General features: G+C 35.7%; 1 protein-coding gene across 1 annotated transcript in view; it reads left to right on the top strand.

Annotated features, from left to right (window-relative positions):
- Positions 1-3,188, top strand: part of LOC108667934 (TATA element modulatory factor) — a 29,845-nt gene extending 26,657 nt beyond the window's left edge. The window contains exons 22-25 of the mRNA XM_018155039.2: positions 387-513; positions 1,233-1,411; positions 1,926-2,003; positions 2,687-3,188. Of these exons, the coding sequence (XP_018010528.2) occupies positions 387-513; positions 1,233-1,411; positions 1,926-2,003; positions 2,687-2,710 (408 nt within the window). The 3' untranslated portion in view covers positions 2,711-3,188. The remainder of the gene's footprint in view (positions 1-386; positions 514-1,232; positions 1,412-1,925; positions 2,004-2,686) is intronic.
- Positions 3,189-17,997: the final 14,809 nt, after the last annotated feature.

The raw sequence follows: 17,997 nt of genomic DNA, 5'->3' as shown, positions 1-17,997 counted from the left end.
ATGTAAGCGGACTGGACTTTGAAGGTGGACATCATGTTCCTTATAAGCGGACTGGACTGTGAAAGTGGACATCATGTTCCTTATAAGCGGACTGGACTTATAAGCGGACTGGAATTTGAAGGTGGACATCATGTTCCTTATAAGCGGACTGGACTGTGAAGGTATACATCATGTTCCTTATAAGCGGACTGGACTTATAAGCGGACTGGACTGTGAAGGTATACATCATGTTCCTTATAAGCGGACTGGACTGTGAAGGTGCACATCATGTTCCTTATAAGCGGACTGGACTTATAAGCGGACTGGACTTATAAGCGGACTGGACTTATAAGCGGACTTATAAGGTATACATCATGTTCCTAATAAGTGGACTTGTACCACTGCAGGACGACGTGTTCGAGGGCGTGGGTTGGGGCGGGACTCTACGGCAGCAGTCCTCCCTGTACGAGGCTCTCAGGGGCGGCGCCGCGACCACCGTCGAGGCGCTCACGTCTTCTCTCTCCCAGCGCGAGGGTGCCTTACATATATGAAATAAAATTATTATTAATCAAATTAATTGAGATTATGAAACAATTTCAATAGGTGGCTTAGAAATAAATTTATTAAGATTATAAAATAATTTTAAATTTTTAATAGTTCTCTTGGTGGCTTACATATATGAAATAAATTTATTATTAAACAAATTAATTTAGATTTTAAAATAATCTTAATAGTTCTCTTGATGGCTTCCACATTAGAAATGATTTAATTATTAAACAAATTAATTAAGATTATAAAATTATTTTAAATTTTAAATACCGGCAGTTCTCTTGGTGGATTCCATGTTAGAAATAAATTAATTATTTAACAAATTGATTGAGATTATGAAACAATTTGAATAGTTCTCATAATGGATTTCACATTGAAAATGATTTAATTGAGATTGTGAATTAATTTGAATATTTCTCTTACTGGCTTCCACTTTAGAAATGAATTAATTGAGATTATAAAATAATTTGAATATTTCACCTAATGGCTTTCACATTAAAAATGAATTTATTGAGATTATAAAATAAATAAATAATTAATTAAAAATTACTTCGAATAAATAATTCGAATACCGGTAAGACTCTTGGTGGCTTTCACTTTAGAAATAATTTATTGACATTTTAAATGTATTTGAATAGTTCTCCTAAATTATCTCATAAAAATTCATTTGAAATTCAACTTTAACTCAAGCATCTGTATTTCAGGTGAAGTGCACTTGTTGCAAAGTGAGATGGCGCGACACGAAGCGCAGCGAGAGAGTCTAGCAGCTGAACTGCTGCAGCTGACCGAGCAAGTGCATCAGCTGCAGCAGCAGCTCAGTGATCACAAGCATCTGAAGCAGCAACTACAAGATGTTTCTCAGAAATATAATGCATTACTTCAAGTGAGAACAAACTCTGATTTAATATTTTTTATTTAATTAAAGTATTAAACTCGGTCAAATGAGACCGAACTCTGATTTAATCATTTTTTATTTAATTAATGTAATAAACTCAGTCAAGTGAGACCGAACTCTGATTTAATCTTTTTTATTTAATTAAACTCGGTATTTATTGGGTATTGGGTATGATTGAGTTTTTTCCAAATGATCCACTAGTTACAGAAGCTGGTCCTTCAAAAATATAACTCAGTACTCACTGCAGTGAGTGACAGAGAGCTCATTTTCTCGTCGACGAAAACGTGAAGTCACGGACAGACAGACAGACAGACGGACGGACGGACATGACAAGCAAAATATGGCATTTTTCCATAAAGGAGAAAATGCGCTAAATATAGAAAATGTTTATTTTAATTCGATAACATAAATAATGTGTTTGATATTACTGCCGATAGTTACAAATCTTTGAATTCAATCGTTTATCTGCATTATGTAAATATTGTGATTGATGTTTTTGCAGATGTATGGTGAAAAGGTGGAAGAAGTCGATGAACTGAGGTTGGACTTGGCGGATGTCAAAGAAATGTACAAGGCTCAGGTAACTGTGACTCTTGAATCTCCAAATTAATGGCGTCTTACGACCTATTTTTAAGAAATAGTTTGTTCTCTTCTTCAATAGTTTTTCGCCCCACCTATTTCCGATTGCAATCACAGGAATCGTTATTTAACATTTGTTTGTGAATCAGGATTTTGGTGTTACGAAATATTTTCAATAATTAATTTGTTCTATTCTCCAATAGTTGGTTTTTTGCCGCACCTATTTTCCGATTACAATCATAGGAAACGTTATTTAACATTTGTTTGTGAATCAGGATTAGGGATTAGTACTTTTTTAGATTTTTAGGAATTCGTCATGTAGAATTTTTTTCTCCGGTTTTCGTGTTCTGTGTCTCTTATTAATAGAAGCTCTCATTAAGGAACACATAAATTTCTTCTAAGTATTTCTCCATCTCTATACTTTTGTCTGAAAAATATCTGAAGAATATAAAAGAATTCCTCCTTGAAAGAAATTTTAGCACGTGGTTAGCCGGTCCAAATAGCCACCATTGATTTTATAAACAATTACAATATCCTCTGTTATAAGAGTGTTTTTTTTTCTTTTTAAAATCCTTTGCATTCTTTACAATGATTATCGTATGAATATAAGAACATGAATAAAATAATTTTTAATAATAAAATAATAATAATTATTTATACAAATAATAAAAATTATTTGTGCAGATTAACCAGCTGATGAAGCAGTGAGGGCCTCTCGTCCTTAGCTTGTGAATGCCTAGCTTCCATATAATAAAAGGATATTATTACTATATTTATTGAACACTACGGCCATGCTGCGATCATAAATTAGTGACAGCTATGACTTCTTCAAATGCTTCTTTAATCTTCTTTATAATCTACTGACAAATTTATTTATATATATTTGTATAACTTTTTCCGCTGGCAACAACTGGGATATTTTCAGTTGTTGGATCCCGCTTAAGAACCGAAATAATAAACACGTAGTAGAGAACCGATTGAGAACCAAAATGATAAACACGTAGTAGAGAACCGCTTAAGAACCAAAATAATAAACACGTAGTAGAGAACCGCTTAAGAACCAAAATAATGTGTACGTATACACATGGTAGATAAGGGTGAAAATATTGCAGTTTGTTTTGTGTTTATAAGGTTTATGTTTTTCATAATTTGTATTGTTAATATGGCGATGTTAATTATCTACATTGTTTGGCAATGTTGAGTGATAGTTTGTAGTAACTTGTGTCGTTTGTAATATCATATTTTGTTATTATTTTTACTTGGCGAGACGAATCAAAAGATTATCTGTATCAACTTGCGAAAGTCTTACCTAGAAAACTTATTCAATTTGTGCATAAAAAATGAAATTTATTCTTTAAAATCCATCCACCAGGTGGAAAAAATGGGATAAAAGTTCATCCGCTAGATGAATTCTTCAGTTCACTAGATGATTCGTTGCATTGTTCTTATCTTATTTCTTCATATCCTCTAATCTAATCTAGTAAATAATCTAGCAAAGAAATAATAAAGAAAGAATAAAATGATCGTCAGGAATCCCTACGCTCCCCGCAAATTTCGTTGAAAAACATTAATTGCGATTTGATTCATTTGAAACAATCTTGATTACTAGTTGATTTCTCTAAAACCACGTTAATTGCCAGTGGATTCCGTTGAAACAAGATTTATTAAGAGCTGATTTCGTTGAATGTCTGATGATAATAATATTGTATCCATGATACTTGCGTCGCAGCAGTCCTAGGGATCATGGAACTAAAGACTGAGTGGCCAAGCACTCAGAGGAATTATCGAAACTTTGTTCAAATTGCGATGAAATTTATGTCTTTCCGCTCACGGTAGGTGTGATGGGTAAAAAAGTGTTTTAATTTTTGGACACCAGCAAGGGCCATACTTTAAAAACTCGCTAAGTGAACGTAAGTACTTACGCTCTATTTTCTTGTCTATGATTGGCGGATTTTGCTTGAAAGGCCGTCAATGATTGGCTGATGAAGTTACGATCTCTTAACTTTTTTGAAAGTATAGGCCCTGTGACCCATACATTGATTGCAGCTGTTTGTAAAAATATGTCACGCGGTGCTTGTGTTGCAGTATTGATAGACTTTTTAAATTAAAAGCTTTGTATGTCGGTCAATTTACACCTTGGTAAGAAATGAACTGTAAAAAATCAGCCTGTACTAGATTATTTTTTGAAACTTGATTCGCATATTTTAATGTTTTGTTATATTTCCAGAGATTACTGAAAGTTTTCATATTAGAAATGCAATTATTCTACCATGAGCCTTCACAATGCATATATATTTATTTCTATATTTATATAAACGAAATAACCGTTGCCGCAATGTATTAATTTGCAGTATATTCGCCAAGTTTATTCGCTTAGACTCATTGGTTGGAGCAAAATGTATTTTTTATTATTTTGTGTGTATATTCTTCATTAATGCAACTTTGGTTCACGTTTTTTTTTAAACTTCAATATTCTAAAGTATTTGACTTTTTCTGATGATATCAGTTGGGCATTGTTTTTTAATACGTTTATATATTTTTATTTATTTCTGTATAATGAAAGCATCGCTTAACCCGTCCGTGTAGATCCGCTTATTATTCGTAGAATATCGTGTACAATTCTTGCGTAGAGTTCGTGTATAGGCGACAAGAGACGTTTAAATGTCGATATCTGGCGCAAAAAAGTTTAAAACAATTATTTTATATTTACAAAGTAATCTGTACATTTTTTTTTTGTTTCTCTCTGCGCAGCTTATAACATAACAAATTATTCTATGCACATGTTACAGGCTCTGAAGTGTTTTTGTTGTGTTATTTCTCAAAGTCTATCATTCAATGCTATAATTGTTCTCTAACTTACTGTGCAATATCTCTAGCTTCTTACTTGATTCTAAGTGAAGTTTTGCAGATCGTAAAAGAATATATTATTAGATCAACTTCACTGTGTAAATCTTCAATCACATACAATCGTGACACACACTCGTGAAAAACACTAGCAACTACACGTAGCACAGATAGGTCTTTTTGCCTGTGCAAACTGGGTTAGGATGACCCACAATAGGGAAAAAAATATAACTCAGTACTCACTGCAGTGAGTGACAGAGAGCGCATTTTCTCGTCGACGAAAACTTGAGGTCACTGACAGACGGACGGACAGACAGACGGACATGGCGAGCACAATAGTGCATTTTTTTGCGCTTAAAAAAAGTGCATCGCCATTTATATAAGCCACTCATTTCTATGAGTGTTTACTAGCTCTCTTCCCCCTTGCCACCCGAGGCACTCCACAAGCTTGTCACTAGATGCTCAAACGATTCAACACTTCATCGGAAACAAATCCATGTGTGCGATGATGAAAATTGTTATCCATAAGCAACATTTTATTAAATTCATCGTCTGCGAAGCCGAAAAATTTTCTGCTTGTCCGAAAATGCCATTTTCCAATTTTTTTGTATACATCTTTGATGTATTCGAAATATATATGTATATTTCGCCTGCATAAGTGAATCAAAGATGCAGTTTTTGCCTGCCGTACTTTAGGAATGCTAGCTAGAAATTTATAAGCTATGGCTTGTGTCGCGAAGTCGCTGTAAATTCTATTGTTTTTGTACGGATATAAATTATATACTACAATGGGACGTGTTGACTTTACCCTAAAATTTTCCGTAAATCTAAACGCCATGCAAATCTAAACGTGCAAAATCTAAACGCTATGTCAGAAGTTTCTTGTATATGCTCCTGAAATCTTCGGTCAGGCAAGATGAATCGCTTCAATACGTGCACTAGCAGGATAACTCGGTATTACCAAGAATTAATAATCCTTCTTACTTGAAAATCCCGTTATTCCTAATCCTGCTGTCCTTAATCCAGGTTTAAATTTCTTTAGCGTAAACTACAGTAATTGAAAGTATACTCATAGTCATTCAAACACTCTAGCAGCGCAGAGTACTCTTTCAAGTTCTGTTTTGAGATTGAAATGAAACCTTAGGGCTGTATTTTAATAGATACCTTGAAGTACGTAACTCCGGCACCTAATCACTGACGGCATCTCAAGCCGCTACGTGCACTTCGGCGAGTTTCGGCCCTTTAACTTTGTATCTTTTAATAAATGTACAATTTCAAAGTAAAAATTACATTTTATTTATAAATCTTGCTCTCCCTTGAAGATAAATTTGCAGGTATTATCCCGACATGTATCGCGTTCTCGATTAGCTCCTACATGTTTTTCAGCTTCAAAACGCACACAAACTTTCACAAATATCTTTGAGATTCTACACAATTGTTCCATTGTGTTTAGGTTTTAACTATTTATCTAGAAATTCAAGCAAATGTCTAGATAAATTCGGGGACGGTCTTTGGGAAATTGTCTTCTTATAAAGGTTAGACCTCAGCAGAATCCGAAAATGCCAAGTTTTTTCTCTAATTTTTAGAGTAACGATTGCATTGTCATGCGTAAATAAAAGTACAAGAGACATTCTTTTTTGAGGGATTTTATGAAACAGGTTTGAATTTTGACGAAAGGTTCTTCATTAATTAACAAATATCGCAAACTCACGACCCACGCCAGACGGTTGTTTGGAACTCTTTGGGGTTCTAAACAAAATAAATTTCCTTTCCAAAATAAATTTTACTAGCTGCAGCAGTAAAATTTTAATGAAAATTTATTCATTCCGAAAACAATTTTCTCAAGTTCATTGGTATAATTCTATGAAGAAATATTTATGGCATTCCTAAAATATAAATTTTACATTTTTGTTGAATAGACAAGCGTGTGGGAAAATCATTTATTGAAATAAATGCAACTTCACTCAATATGTTAAGTGAAAAGAAACTATTAATTAATCGAAAATCGGCCTCGTATTTCTATGCGGAAGTTATGAAGATGGGACACACATTTTAATTAAAAATGTGAAAACAACTAACGGTGCAGCGAATAAGAAAATTATTTCAATAAAATTATTTAAAAGAATTTGTCTTACCGGCTGGCAATAAAAATTTACGAGACATTCCGGCTATTCAATGTCATTATTATTAAAATTACTCTGTCAGTAGTCTGTAAAGCAGCAGTTTTCACTTCTATTCATATCATTTTTATTCGCGTTGATTTTTCTCGGCAGCCATGCACCACAGTTGAATGGAACGTCCGATGCAGTTGGAATAAATAGAAGTGTCGGCGTTGAAGAAATAGGCCCATGGCCTGTTGCCGATTCTTGAACTTTTCGTGACTTGATTCACAAGGGATCCGGCCTTTGGAATCCGATCTTTCCATAACTGACGATTGATTGAGATAGATGCTGGACTTATTGCCTGGTCCGTCGCCACCTCAGTTCTTCGTCGCCACCCCAGCCACAATCCAGCAGCAACACATGACGGTTGAAATACTATGTGGCTACAGTGGCAGGTTCAATGGTCAAGGAAAATCACGGTTACATTGAAATTACTTTATTGCACGAACAATCATATAAAACTGTTTTTCATCCAAAGGGACTTGAAACAGACTCAATTTATGGAACTTGATAAGCAGGCAACGTCAAGCTAATGTTTTGCAGGAATAAGTTAACGAACACGTGACGCTATATAACCTGCCGTCCACTCTCATACTGCTACTTCTTTCCTTTATTCACGCTCTGGCATCGGTTCCTACACTCTCTACAACATTCTTGCAATTCTAAACCTCATCAATGATAAACTTACAACACATATATTGGTAAAAGCCTAACATTCGAACAATCAATTATTATGTAAACCAAGACCTATGCAGTGCGTTGGACTGCTTCAAAAAGCGTGTCCAATGATAACAGCACAAGAACTATGCGGATTTGCCGCATTGTGTCCTATCAGTCTTAAAATTGTATTGCATTGTATTTAATTAAAACAACGTATTTATATTAAAATTGTATTGCATTGTATCCTATCAGTCTTAAAATGCCTGGCAAATTACGGAGCAGGCAATAAGTCCAGCAGCTATCTCAATCAATCGTCAGCTATGGAAAGATCGGGTTCCAAAGGCCGGATCCCTTGTGAATCAAGTCACGAAAAGTTCAAGAATCGGCAACAGGCCATGGGCCTATTTCTTCAACGCCGACGCTTCTATTCTATTCTAATATTTTTGGATATTTCTCTGTCAAATTTTCATATCTCCACTTTTCGGGTGAAAAATCATCATAACTAGAAATCATGATTTGGAATAAGCTAATTGCAAAAAAAAATCTTAATCTAAAGATCGTACAAAGATGTTATAACGAATTCTCGTTAACGACGCTTACGAATAATTTTGTGTCTTTTATTAGTTTATTTGAGAATTCAGAAATGCTATGTTAGTTTATGACGCTGGATCCGACATGCAAGTAACTCAGAATTTCAGCGAGAAATAAATCTGAGGGGAAAATACCGCTTATCTCTTATCAGCGCTTGTAATCATAGGGTCACTAAACTAACTTATCAGAGAAGATTATTAAAGAAAATGAGCGAAATAAGAGATTTTTTAAAATTTTAACGCGGTGTAACTCCTCAAAAAATAAGTAAATAATCTTGTTAGATATTACCGCCCACCTATAAATGTCCGGGGATGAATAGAAATTGGTCTGAGTACTCGATGCTCTTGATAAAGTGAAGACTTAGAATGCTGTGACTGTTTTCTAACTCATTTCATGGCGGGCTGCTGTGACAAAATCCTAAGATCTTATTTTCAAGTGACTATATCAGTAACTGCAATATCACTAGCAATATGCAGTTGGGTCCTATTATTTATATTAAGTTGGGTCCTATTACTGAAAAATTTCCATCTTGAGTGATCTATTCCCCGAAGTTTTTATCGATTCTTATTTTTCTACAGCCTCGAGGAGCTTAAATCTTCATATTCTCTCTCAATTTATATGGTATTTGTTGAGCTCAATCTTCTTCATTTATGTCCCATCGTTTACTTCTTTCATTCCATATTCCAGCTTCGATCCCCTTTTTTCTCGCGGTTCTATCCTCCACTAACGATGGATTGGCATTAATTAATAATATCCCTCCAAAGGTTGCCTTGATGCACCCGTAAAAACGTCAAAACAACATAATTAGCGATAACAATGGTGCGTTCGGAAGTTGCCGTCATCGCTGAAACTCAGCCATTCTTTGTCACAGTTTCAATTAATAAAAATAATCTCCGTCGTTGTTAGTGAGCGAGAGAGCCTCGTGGCTGGAGCTCCAGAGATCTTATACTGACTGGTGGTAAAATTGAAGGAACTTCTCTTGGAATATATGTGACCAAATTCCATTCTCTCCCTATTTCACTTGTATAAACCAACTGGCTTATGGGATATAGCTTGAGTAATGTGAATTTTTGTTAAAATCTGACGCCGCAGTTAAATCCTTAAAGTTTACAAAGTCAATTTTGATGTTGGCTTCGAAAACTAAAGAAAACTTTCAGGGAAGCCTTGAATATAAGTGATAAATAAATGTAAAAGGTATTTATTGCTCGCGTGAGTTCCTACTCAGCATCGTTCGAAAAAATTGGAATTTATTTGCACAGAATAGAAAAATCAGGCTCTGTACATGATAAAAATAATCGAAGTCACGGAATATCATACAAGAAAAATATCCTCTGTGGGCGTGTATAATATTCCCGTTGTATATTAATTCATTCACAAACTCTTAGAAATTATCATTAATTTATTTATTGTTAATTGGAGGGCAACTCTGGGTCCATTTAACACATCTACCTAACGAATCTTAAGGATTGTTTCATGCATGAATCCAGCGTAAAATTAAAGACTTTGTTTCAAAATTAAGCTGTATAGCCTCGAGAAAATCTCGCTTCATCCATCATTGTCTATGTTGCTGAATAGAGCGAAGTGCCTTTACTGTTATAGACTTCCAGTCTACTGTACGGTGATTGACGAAAAAAAGAACGCCAGCTCTCAGTTCTGCCGTGCTCTTGTCCAAACGAAGACAAGATGGTGTTTCGGATAAAGAGCAAATGAGGCATGCAATGGGAAGAATCGAGATTTTAGGGGAGTTCATCCTTGGATCTTTCACCTATCTTGGAAAAGGTCTAGGTGAGTTGAGATTTGTACTTGTAAAGTTGTATTTCAGTGGAACCTGGGTGATTTCTATCTCGGCTAACGGGCTAAAGCCTAAGTACCCAATAACCGTGAGATGTTCAAGACTTTTCGTATCATAAGGTTGATATCCCGTGTAATGATCATTTGGTATCAAACATTTCGCACAACTTTGAGTAAAAGCTTCTTAAGACCTCTTAACACGCGGTGAAAATTGAAAAATGAAAATAAGTGACCTCACTATGGTTGTGATTCTGTGTGTGATTAAATAAGCGTATGTAGTCGCCACGTACCAAAAATATCGCATAATTGCCGCTAATATTTAGTATCGGTAGCATATTATTTATCTTAATGATTAAAATACTTTAACCAATGAGCTGCGCTTTTTCTAACTGTACGGTTTGAATCTGGGACCACTGAGAGTGGGACCAGTCGGTTGGCTTGTGGCAACAGTTGCAAATCGTTGCCAGATTATCTTGCTGGCATTGTGAATGTTTGAAAACTGGAAATAATTCAAAAAATATCATGGCATTGGCATTCACGCACAACAGAAATTTGGTTGCCACAGTTCAAGGCAACTCAGAGATAAGTCAAAGATACGTTTGACTCAAAGATAAACGTAGCTCCAAACGACCTAACTTGATGACCATTGGCATTGGGCTTTGACAGACAGTTTGACTAGGCAGCTCATTTCGCATGCCGCGTGGTTGCAGGTGCATGTCGCAAGGCTCTTGCGTTTGATTCTAATTTTGCATTGATTCCGTTGAACACTTTTTGTACGAGAAGTATTCAATTACCGCAATTCTTATGCTTATATCATGTGCTTGTTTTTCAGTGTATGTAGTCCACTAACTGGTCTTTATTGCTGATACACTATGAAATTCTTCGGTATTGCCTAACCTAACACGACTCCTCTGGTAAAATTATTGGACCACTGGCAGATGATTGTCATTTGCGATGCCGATGAGTGAATATTTTGCAGGGCAATGAAGATTAAATCAATAACTACGTTTACGTAGACCTGCTAAGTATCACCAATCCACGCCGTTAAGTAATCTCATGTGTACACTAAAGATTGTTCGTAAACTCGAGGCATCGTTTTCTGTCGTCTCTCTTCTGCCCTGATGCAGCCAGGAGTCCGGAGTGGCGAGTCTGCTTGCCCCTAACAAATGATCGTCGGAGCTAGACGAGATAAAAAGTAAGGATAGCCGTCCAAACGATGAAGGCAAGGCTTAGCCAAAATTTATTACCCTTCTTGAAGTGCTACAGGCCGTGAGGGGACTGAGATACACGTGTAGTTCAGTTCTCCCGCGAGTTTTTTGAAAATATTCTGTAAAAGTCAATGGAGGGAAACATGTTTACTTGGAACGTTGTGCAATAATAGTTTTTTAATATATAGTTACAAATTGTTGAAAGTATCAGGAGGAAAGGACTTGGCGCACAACTATAGTACTATAACAATTGTTTTTCAATATTCGCCATTAGAATTTCTTACTTTACATTTACTTTCAAAACAAAGGATAATTAATATCTGTAGATAAATGTAATACCTTATACCAATTTAACGACAAATAATTAAGTGTTAAGGTTATTTAGGTATTGAATTATAAACGATACCTACTCTTTAAATTTGTAATCATGTTTTGGTGGTTCATATTTACAATATTTCGGGTCCTGAACTTGTTGGTGTCAATGGTGTGCCACAGGGAAAATATTGCTGCGAGGTCGGTGCATGGTTGAGGCCGCTGATTGATGGTGGTCAGTATGTGGCCATGAATGCAAGAGGGATGACGCGGCCAGAGTTCACTGATCCCGAACATTTGTAGAGGTTACACTCGTGCTTCTATCGACATCTAGTGGAAACAAATGAACACTTCCTTCCAGAATCCATTGATTATCGGTTTTTGGAATGTGAAATCTTTGTTGGTTATGACCGATTCTTCAATCAGCGGTTACAAGCGCTCGTTTGAGATCTCATACCCATTTTTGGTTATTCGATCCTTCAAAAATTTTTCGCATAGGTATAGATCAAAATTAGAGTACGGATGATTTTCAATTACTCCTTGTGGCTCATAATGAGCGACATGGTATTTCGGTTGTTAATATATATTATTAATTTTTCTCGACCGAACTCCATAATCGGTAATCTTACGTTCGCACAATTTTTTTTATGTTTAGATCTGTTATTGTTTCTTTGAGGTGTAGAATGTAGATAATACACTGAGATAATTTAAGTCGCGAACGAAAGAAACGCGGTAAAGTTCAAGTTTTAAAATTAGTTTTCATTGAAAGTTATCATTTCAACGATTGCATGTTGCACAAAAAGGAAGAAATTGTATTAAATGTATCATATTATTTAGTGTGTATCTTAATACGTTTTACTAGATATTCGTAAATTAAACCGCCGAGGGCAAACCCGTTCTCTCGAAACGTAAAAATATAACTCAGTACTCACTGCAGTGAGTGACAGAGAGCGCATTTTTTCGTCGACGAAAACGTGAAGTCACGGACAGACGGACAGACAGACAGACGGACATGGCGAGCACAATAGTGCATTTTGTCCATAAATGAGAAAATGCGCTAATAAACAGAAAGTTCGACATGTCCAAAAATAGTGGTGTATGCAATATATTAGATTCACTGATTTTAGATATGAAAAATGTTTCAACATCGATGTATGCTTTTACTCTATCCAACTATCAACGGAAATGTGCTCATAAAACGAATTATTACTACATAATTATATTATTGAATTTTTTATAACGATTTTATATGTTAATTAAATTTTTGGCTTGTGTTGAAATGGACATAACATGTCATTTTGGGGCTGGAAAACATTTGCGTGTAGAAACTTGCATTTAGATTTATAAGACAAATTTCCTTCAATATTAAATTTCAGTTGTCCTGTATATTTTTATTGACTTGAAAGATTCGGAAAAAGTATCCTTTTCCGCATTGGAAACAATGATAGCTCTGCAACGCTCATTTTTCAGTGCGATGCCTTCGGAAAAATCAATAAAGTGTATCATAGGCGTAAAATTGCTGAGTCACGCCGCCTTCCATTACTCAGGCTGGGATGTTCGAACGGCGCTGAAACTTGGCTTCTGCTACGCCAAGAAACTGTTCGTGGTTCTTCCTGAAATAAAACTGAGTAACGGTTTCAAGCTCAACCTGGGACCTCAAGCGGTGATATGAAAATGATATTGGGTGATTAAATTGTTCGTTTCGTGTTTCACATGGAAACACGACAGGCCAAACCGGTCTATTCTTCAACGCTGATGTTGCTGTGTTACGTTTAACGCCGAACTTAAGTCGGATGCTGAAACTGATCTCGTTTCGTATTCTGAAGTTAAACTCGCAAATCACCTAATCTTAACAGCTCGGGAGCAATTAATTAAAATCGATCAAAACCTCGATCTACTGAAGCCAATCAAGTTTGCATCTGAATTGTTAGGTAAATTTCCTAAATTTAATACGGAAGCTACTTTTTAGACATATTTAACTAAAAGTAGGCCTGCCCAAACACATGATTTGGTTAATAGTAAATTTCAATGACATGGATGAATAACATATTGGGAGATTTAAAATGTCTTTATTCCCAAAACGTGCAAAAATTTGTTAGACTTTAAAAAAATTTTAGACAATTCTGATAAAATTGCTGATGTTGCTTCTTCGTTCCACGTAACATGCACCTCCACGAAATAACGTAGTAATAATTGTAGTCTTGTCTTTCTTCATCCTTCGCCAATATTAGATCCTGGTGAGCACAATTATGAACTCGATTCCGGGATATTTAATTATTTTCTATCTTTTCACTGTAAGTCTGATGCGATCTCCAGCATGGTTGAATTAGTTCAACCTTGGAATCATTGTTCTATATTAATTCAACCATGGTTTCCAGTATCAAATGTGTAATATTTCGTGTATCCACATAGATTAATACGCCCTTAACTAGCGACCATTACGAGCGACCGTCTATTCTCCAATGGTCATTAACATGAACGAACTGCAACGAATACGAGATTGTGATGTAGAGGCGCGATGTCGAATTTCTTATTCTGGATAGCCCTGTTTTGTACGTAGTTCTCAACGCGTTAAACTATAAATCTCAACGCGGCTCACTATTTTCGACATTCTTTCGAGCAATTAGATGTTGCATTTAGTGCAGCAATTTGTCCGTTCCGTGATCCACATCTGGCTTCATTCAGGTCTGCACCGTGAGCAAACTATGAATCTTCCGGACAATTGCAAGTAGCGTTAGTGTCGCATGTCGCAGAGATAATGGTATTTGTTCCAAGAATGTCTAGCAAATATACTGCAATTTGAAAATAAACTAGTTTTCGTATTATGAAGGATTTCATTTGAATCGCAAAGTCTCGCGCAGCACGCATATTCAACAAATGCGTTGTAGAAAAACAATGATTGACGAATGCGTATTGGTTGTCCTTTTAGTTATTTGCTGTTATATTTGTGTATGAAAAAGCTCTGTAACAAACAAGCTAGATGTCGGGAATATCCTAGCTATAACTTTAAAATTGTATTAAATCTATCTAAATTTAGTTTCCAAACCTGTGTTACTTATAACGTAAATGCGAGTAAAAAATAGAACTGACCGAGCAAACAGATTCTCCTGTTTTTATGTATCTTCTAGTGTGTAATTTGAGCGGGCTGAATCGTGTACCTCATTTGCCCTCGCATGCTACAGATAAGGGGTCATTACGTAATTCTATCGCCAGACGAAAGCTTTGCATGATACGCTTAATTGGAAAGTCACTTGTATCGCATTTCTTGCGTCACTAACGCCATAGTTTTTGTTCGCCTGAGTGGGACTCAATGCGAGCAGTTAAATGCACGCAAAATAATTACGTGTTACGTATTAGCGGGAGACAGCTGCTTAGTTACCTTCGTGTATGTTGGATCCCTGGGCTCTTACGGCAATCGATATCTGATAGCACGTTGCATCGTTCAATCGCACCGCACGGAAGAAGAATCGTAGTCGGAGATCTAAGTGGGACATTAAATCATATAGAAGGCGTTCTGCCAATAGATTTGCTTTATTTATCGGGATCCTAGGTAGTGTTTGTACTGTTTCTTGTGCTTATTTTGACCAACGCAAATAGCGATAATGTGGTCCTTGCTCCGTGGAGTTTACAGCAATGAATGGTTCCAACCTACAATTTGTTAACGCTATTCAAGGTAACGTCCTTAAAATGGCTTTTGTCTCAACTGATTGCACACAGCTAAGATTTTCGCGGCTCTTAAGAGCTCTACTTCTTATGCTGTCGCACCGTAAATGAGTGGGTTGTTACTCATTGGTTTTTTAAATTATGAAGATGAATAATGCTGTCATTTTATAAGCGATGAAAGCCTTTATTTTCCATCTGTGTAGTTTCCTCATGAATACCATTAATAATTACATGAATTGACCGTATTGATGTTGCAAGGAGACTCCCGTTGCTTCTAAAAATAGTTTGTGTTTAACCTTAAGGTGCTTGTACACTGGGATAGTACTAGCGGCTAGTAGATCAGAAAATTGCCAAATTTCTGCCGCTTGGTGTCTAAGCTTCCTTGCGGAATAGACACTAAGCGGCAGACATTTGGCAATTTTCTGATCTACTAGCCGCAAGTACTATACCCGTGTACAAGCACCTTTATTTTTACAACACTTCTCTTTAACTTCACTTCTTGTTTGTCTGTCTGCTACAAATCTTAGAATCGATTTTTAACACACTTCTACTTCTCCAATCGATCTAAAATTTTGTACACTTGCGTAAAGTTGGAGACAATGCATGATTCAATTGACAGAATAAATAATTTTGAAAAACTTATTTTTTTTTAATTTTGAAAATAAATTTTTAAAATGGCCTTTTTTAATATATGATGATAAAATTAGAAATTCATTCCACATATGTAACATCGCTGACACTGAATTCTTTAGAAGTGTTGTCTTTAAAAAGTAATTTTTAAACGCATATTATTAGAAATTAAAATTTAAAATGAAATTTTCTGTGAATACTTTTTTCGAATTACGCAGGGTAATAACAGAAATTTATCGTTAACTGTTCACTTATTTTCCATGCGGATGGAGGACTGTTAAATATTTAAAAATAATGTATTGTTTTACTTTCTGTTCCGTTCCGTTGATGGTTATGTTACATTAGCTTCTAAGGCGTTGTTCGAGCGTGGCCTGGGGCGGCTACGTCAAACACTTATCAAGGATTGCGGACCAATCCTATATATTCGTTATCTCATATATGAGATAACGAAAGCTTCTGTCTGTTCAGGATCTCTACCAGTAAGAAATTGTTTTAGATCATTTCTGGAACAACTTTGAAGTAATAAAGCATGCACACTCGTGTAAAATTTGTGCTGAGGGCGTTCCTCCAATTTCAAACCATTCACCAAATGCACTGACTATAGTTTATCCACGCCTTCCTAATGTTTCCTAATGGAATTGTTTGGAGATTTCAATGCTTAAATATTCACAACAAGCATTACTCACAAGCTCAACCAGCAGAGGGACATGATTACTTATAATTTGAGCACATAGTCAACGAGGTCGCTTTTCTCAAAGAGAATCTGTTATCTTACTTGACGGGTGGAGAAAGGGGGAACATTTTCTCGACACACTAAGTGCCACCATCACTTCTATCAATCGCTAAGTGCCACAAAGAATTGAATTGATAATGTGTTTTGGACGATATTCGTGTCATATCATCCGGTAACTATCTTGACACTCTGACAACAAATTATTTTTATCTTATTTAATAACTGACTTGACATCTCACTGTTATTCCGTATTAATATTTAACAACTTAATAGGCATTAAATGAAATGTCTAACTTGATATAGCTTCGACGCAGATGACGATGACTCAACAACTAATAAAATAACACTGCGAAATATTAGTTCACAAGCATAGGAAATGGAGCTGTTTTCTTATCCGCAGTTCTTATTGCACTACGAATTCTATTACATGCTATTACCATAAGAGTTAGTTTGACGTTTCAATCAAACAGCGTTGAGCGCGAGTTACATTTTAGTATGTGCAAGCTTTTCACAATTTTTGATCCGAATAGACTTACGATACTGTCAACATATTATTAATTCCATATAATGGAAAAAAGCTTGATTATTTATCCCTTACCGTATTTTTACTGTACTCCATTATAAATTCAGGGCTAAAAAAAGTGTGTGAATAACTTTTTTCACCTGAATTTTTACATTTCAGTTTAATTTCTTTTTGGGACTGTGAGGGCGAGGGTCTTTGGCCGTCGCTGCTCGTGGTTCTTATGAGCTCAATTAGCGAAGCAAAAAGGCGGTCTTGCTGTGAAATAATTTCTCACCCTCAGTCCTTTTTAATTATCACTCTTTTAATTGGCCTTCATTGCGAGGCACTGGAGGGAATTAGTGAAGGGGTTCCCTCAACCCCTTCTTGCCCTATGAGGGCTGGCAACGGGTAACGTTTGTGCTTAAAAAAGCTTACGAAATACAAATGAAACGAGTTTTGTTCACATTGGGTACTGTACGAATAGTAATGTGATTTTTTAACATTTGGTGAGAATTATTGTTGTCTCAAATATCTGTTGTTGTCTCATATATCACATTATGAGTCAAGACGAAGGTTCAGAAGTTTCTTATCTAGAATGATGTTGAGTTTCAACGAAGTGTCACAGACTCAACTTAAAGGAGTTGAATGTGTGACATGGTAGATTAGTTTTATAACTAGATATAGTCAAAACTTCATAGGCTATTATCCTTGGCGCTGAAAATTTCTAACTATAAAAAATGAGTGTAATTGTGGGTTCTCCTTTTTAAACTTCATATACGGTAGTCCTAGAAAAATTTTCTAATCATTTACAAATTTAAAGCTTGCATTCGAGAGTTAAAAATTTTACTGATTAATGAGCACATTTTAATGCCAAGAATTTACCTCGAGGTGAAAGACCT

Source organism: Hyalella azteca, unplaced genomic scaffold, assembly GCF_000764305.2.
Source record: "Hyalella azteca isolate HAZT.00-mixed unplaced genomic scaffold, Hazt_2.0.2 contig14662, whole genome shotgun sequence".
Taxonomy (NCBI): domain Eukaryota; kingdom Metazoa; phylum Arthropoda; class Malacostraca; order Amphipoda; family Hyalellidae; genus Hyalella; species Hyalella azteca.
The sequence above is the reverse complement of the archived record's forward strand: the minus strand, read 5'-3'. Positions and strand labels throughout refer to the sequence as shown.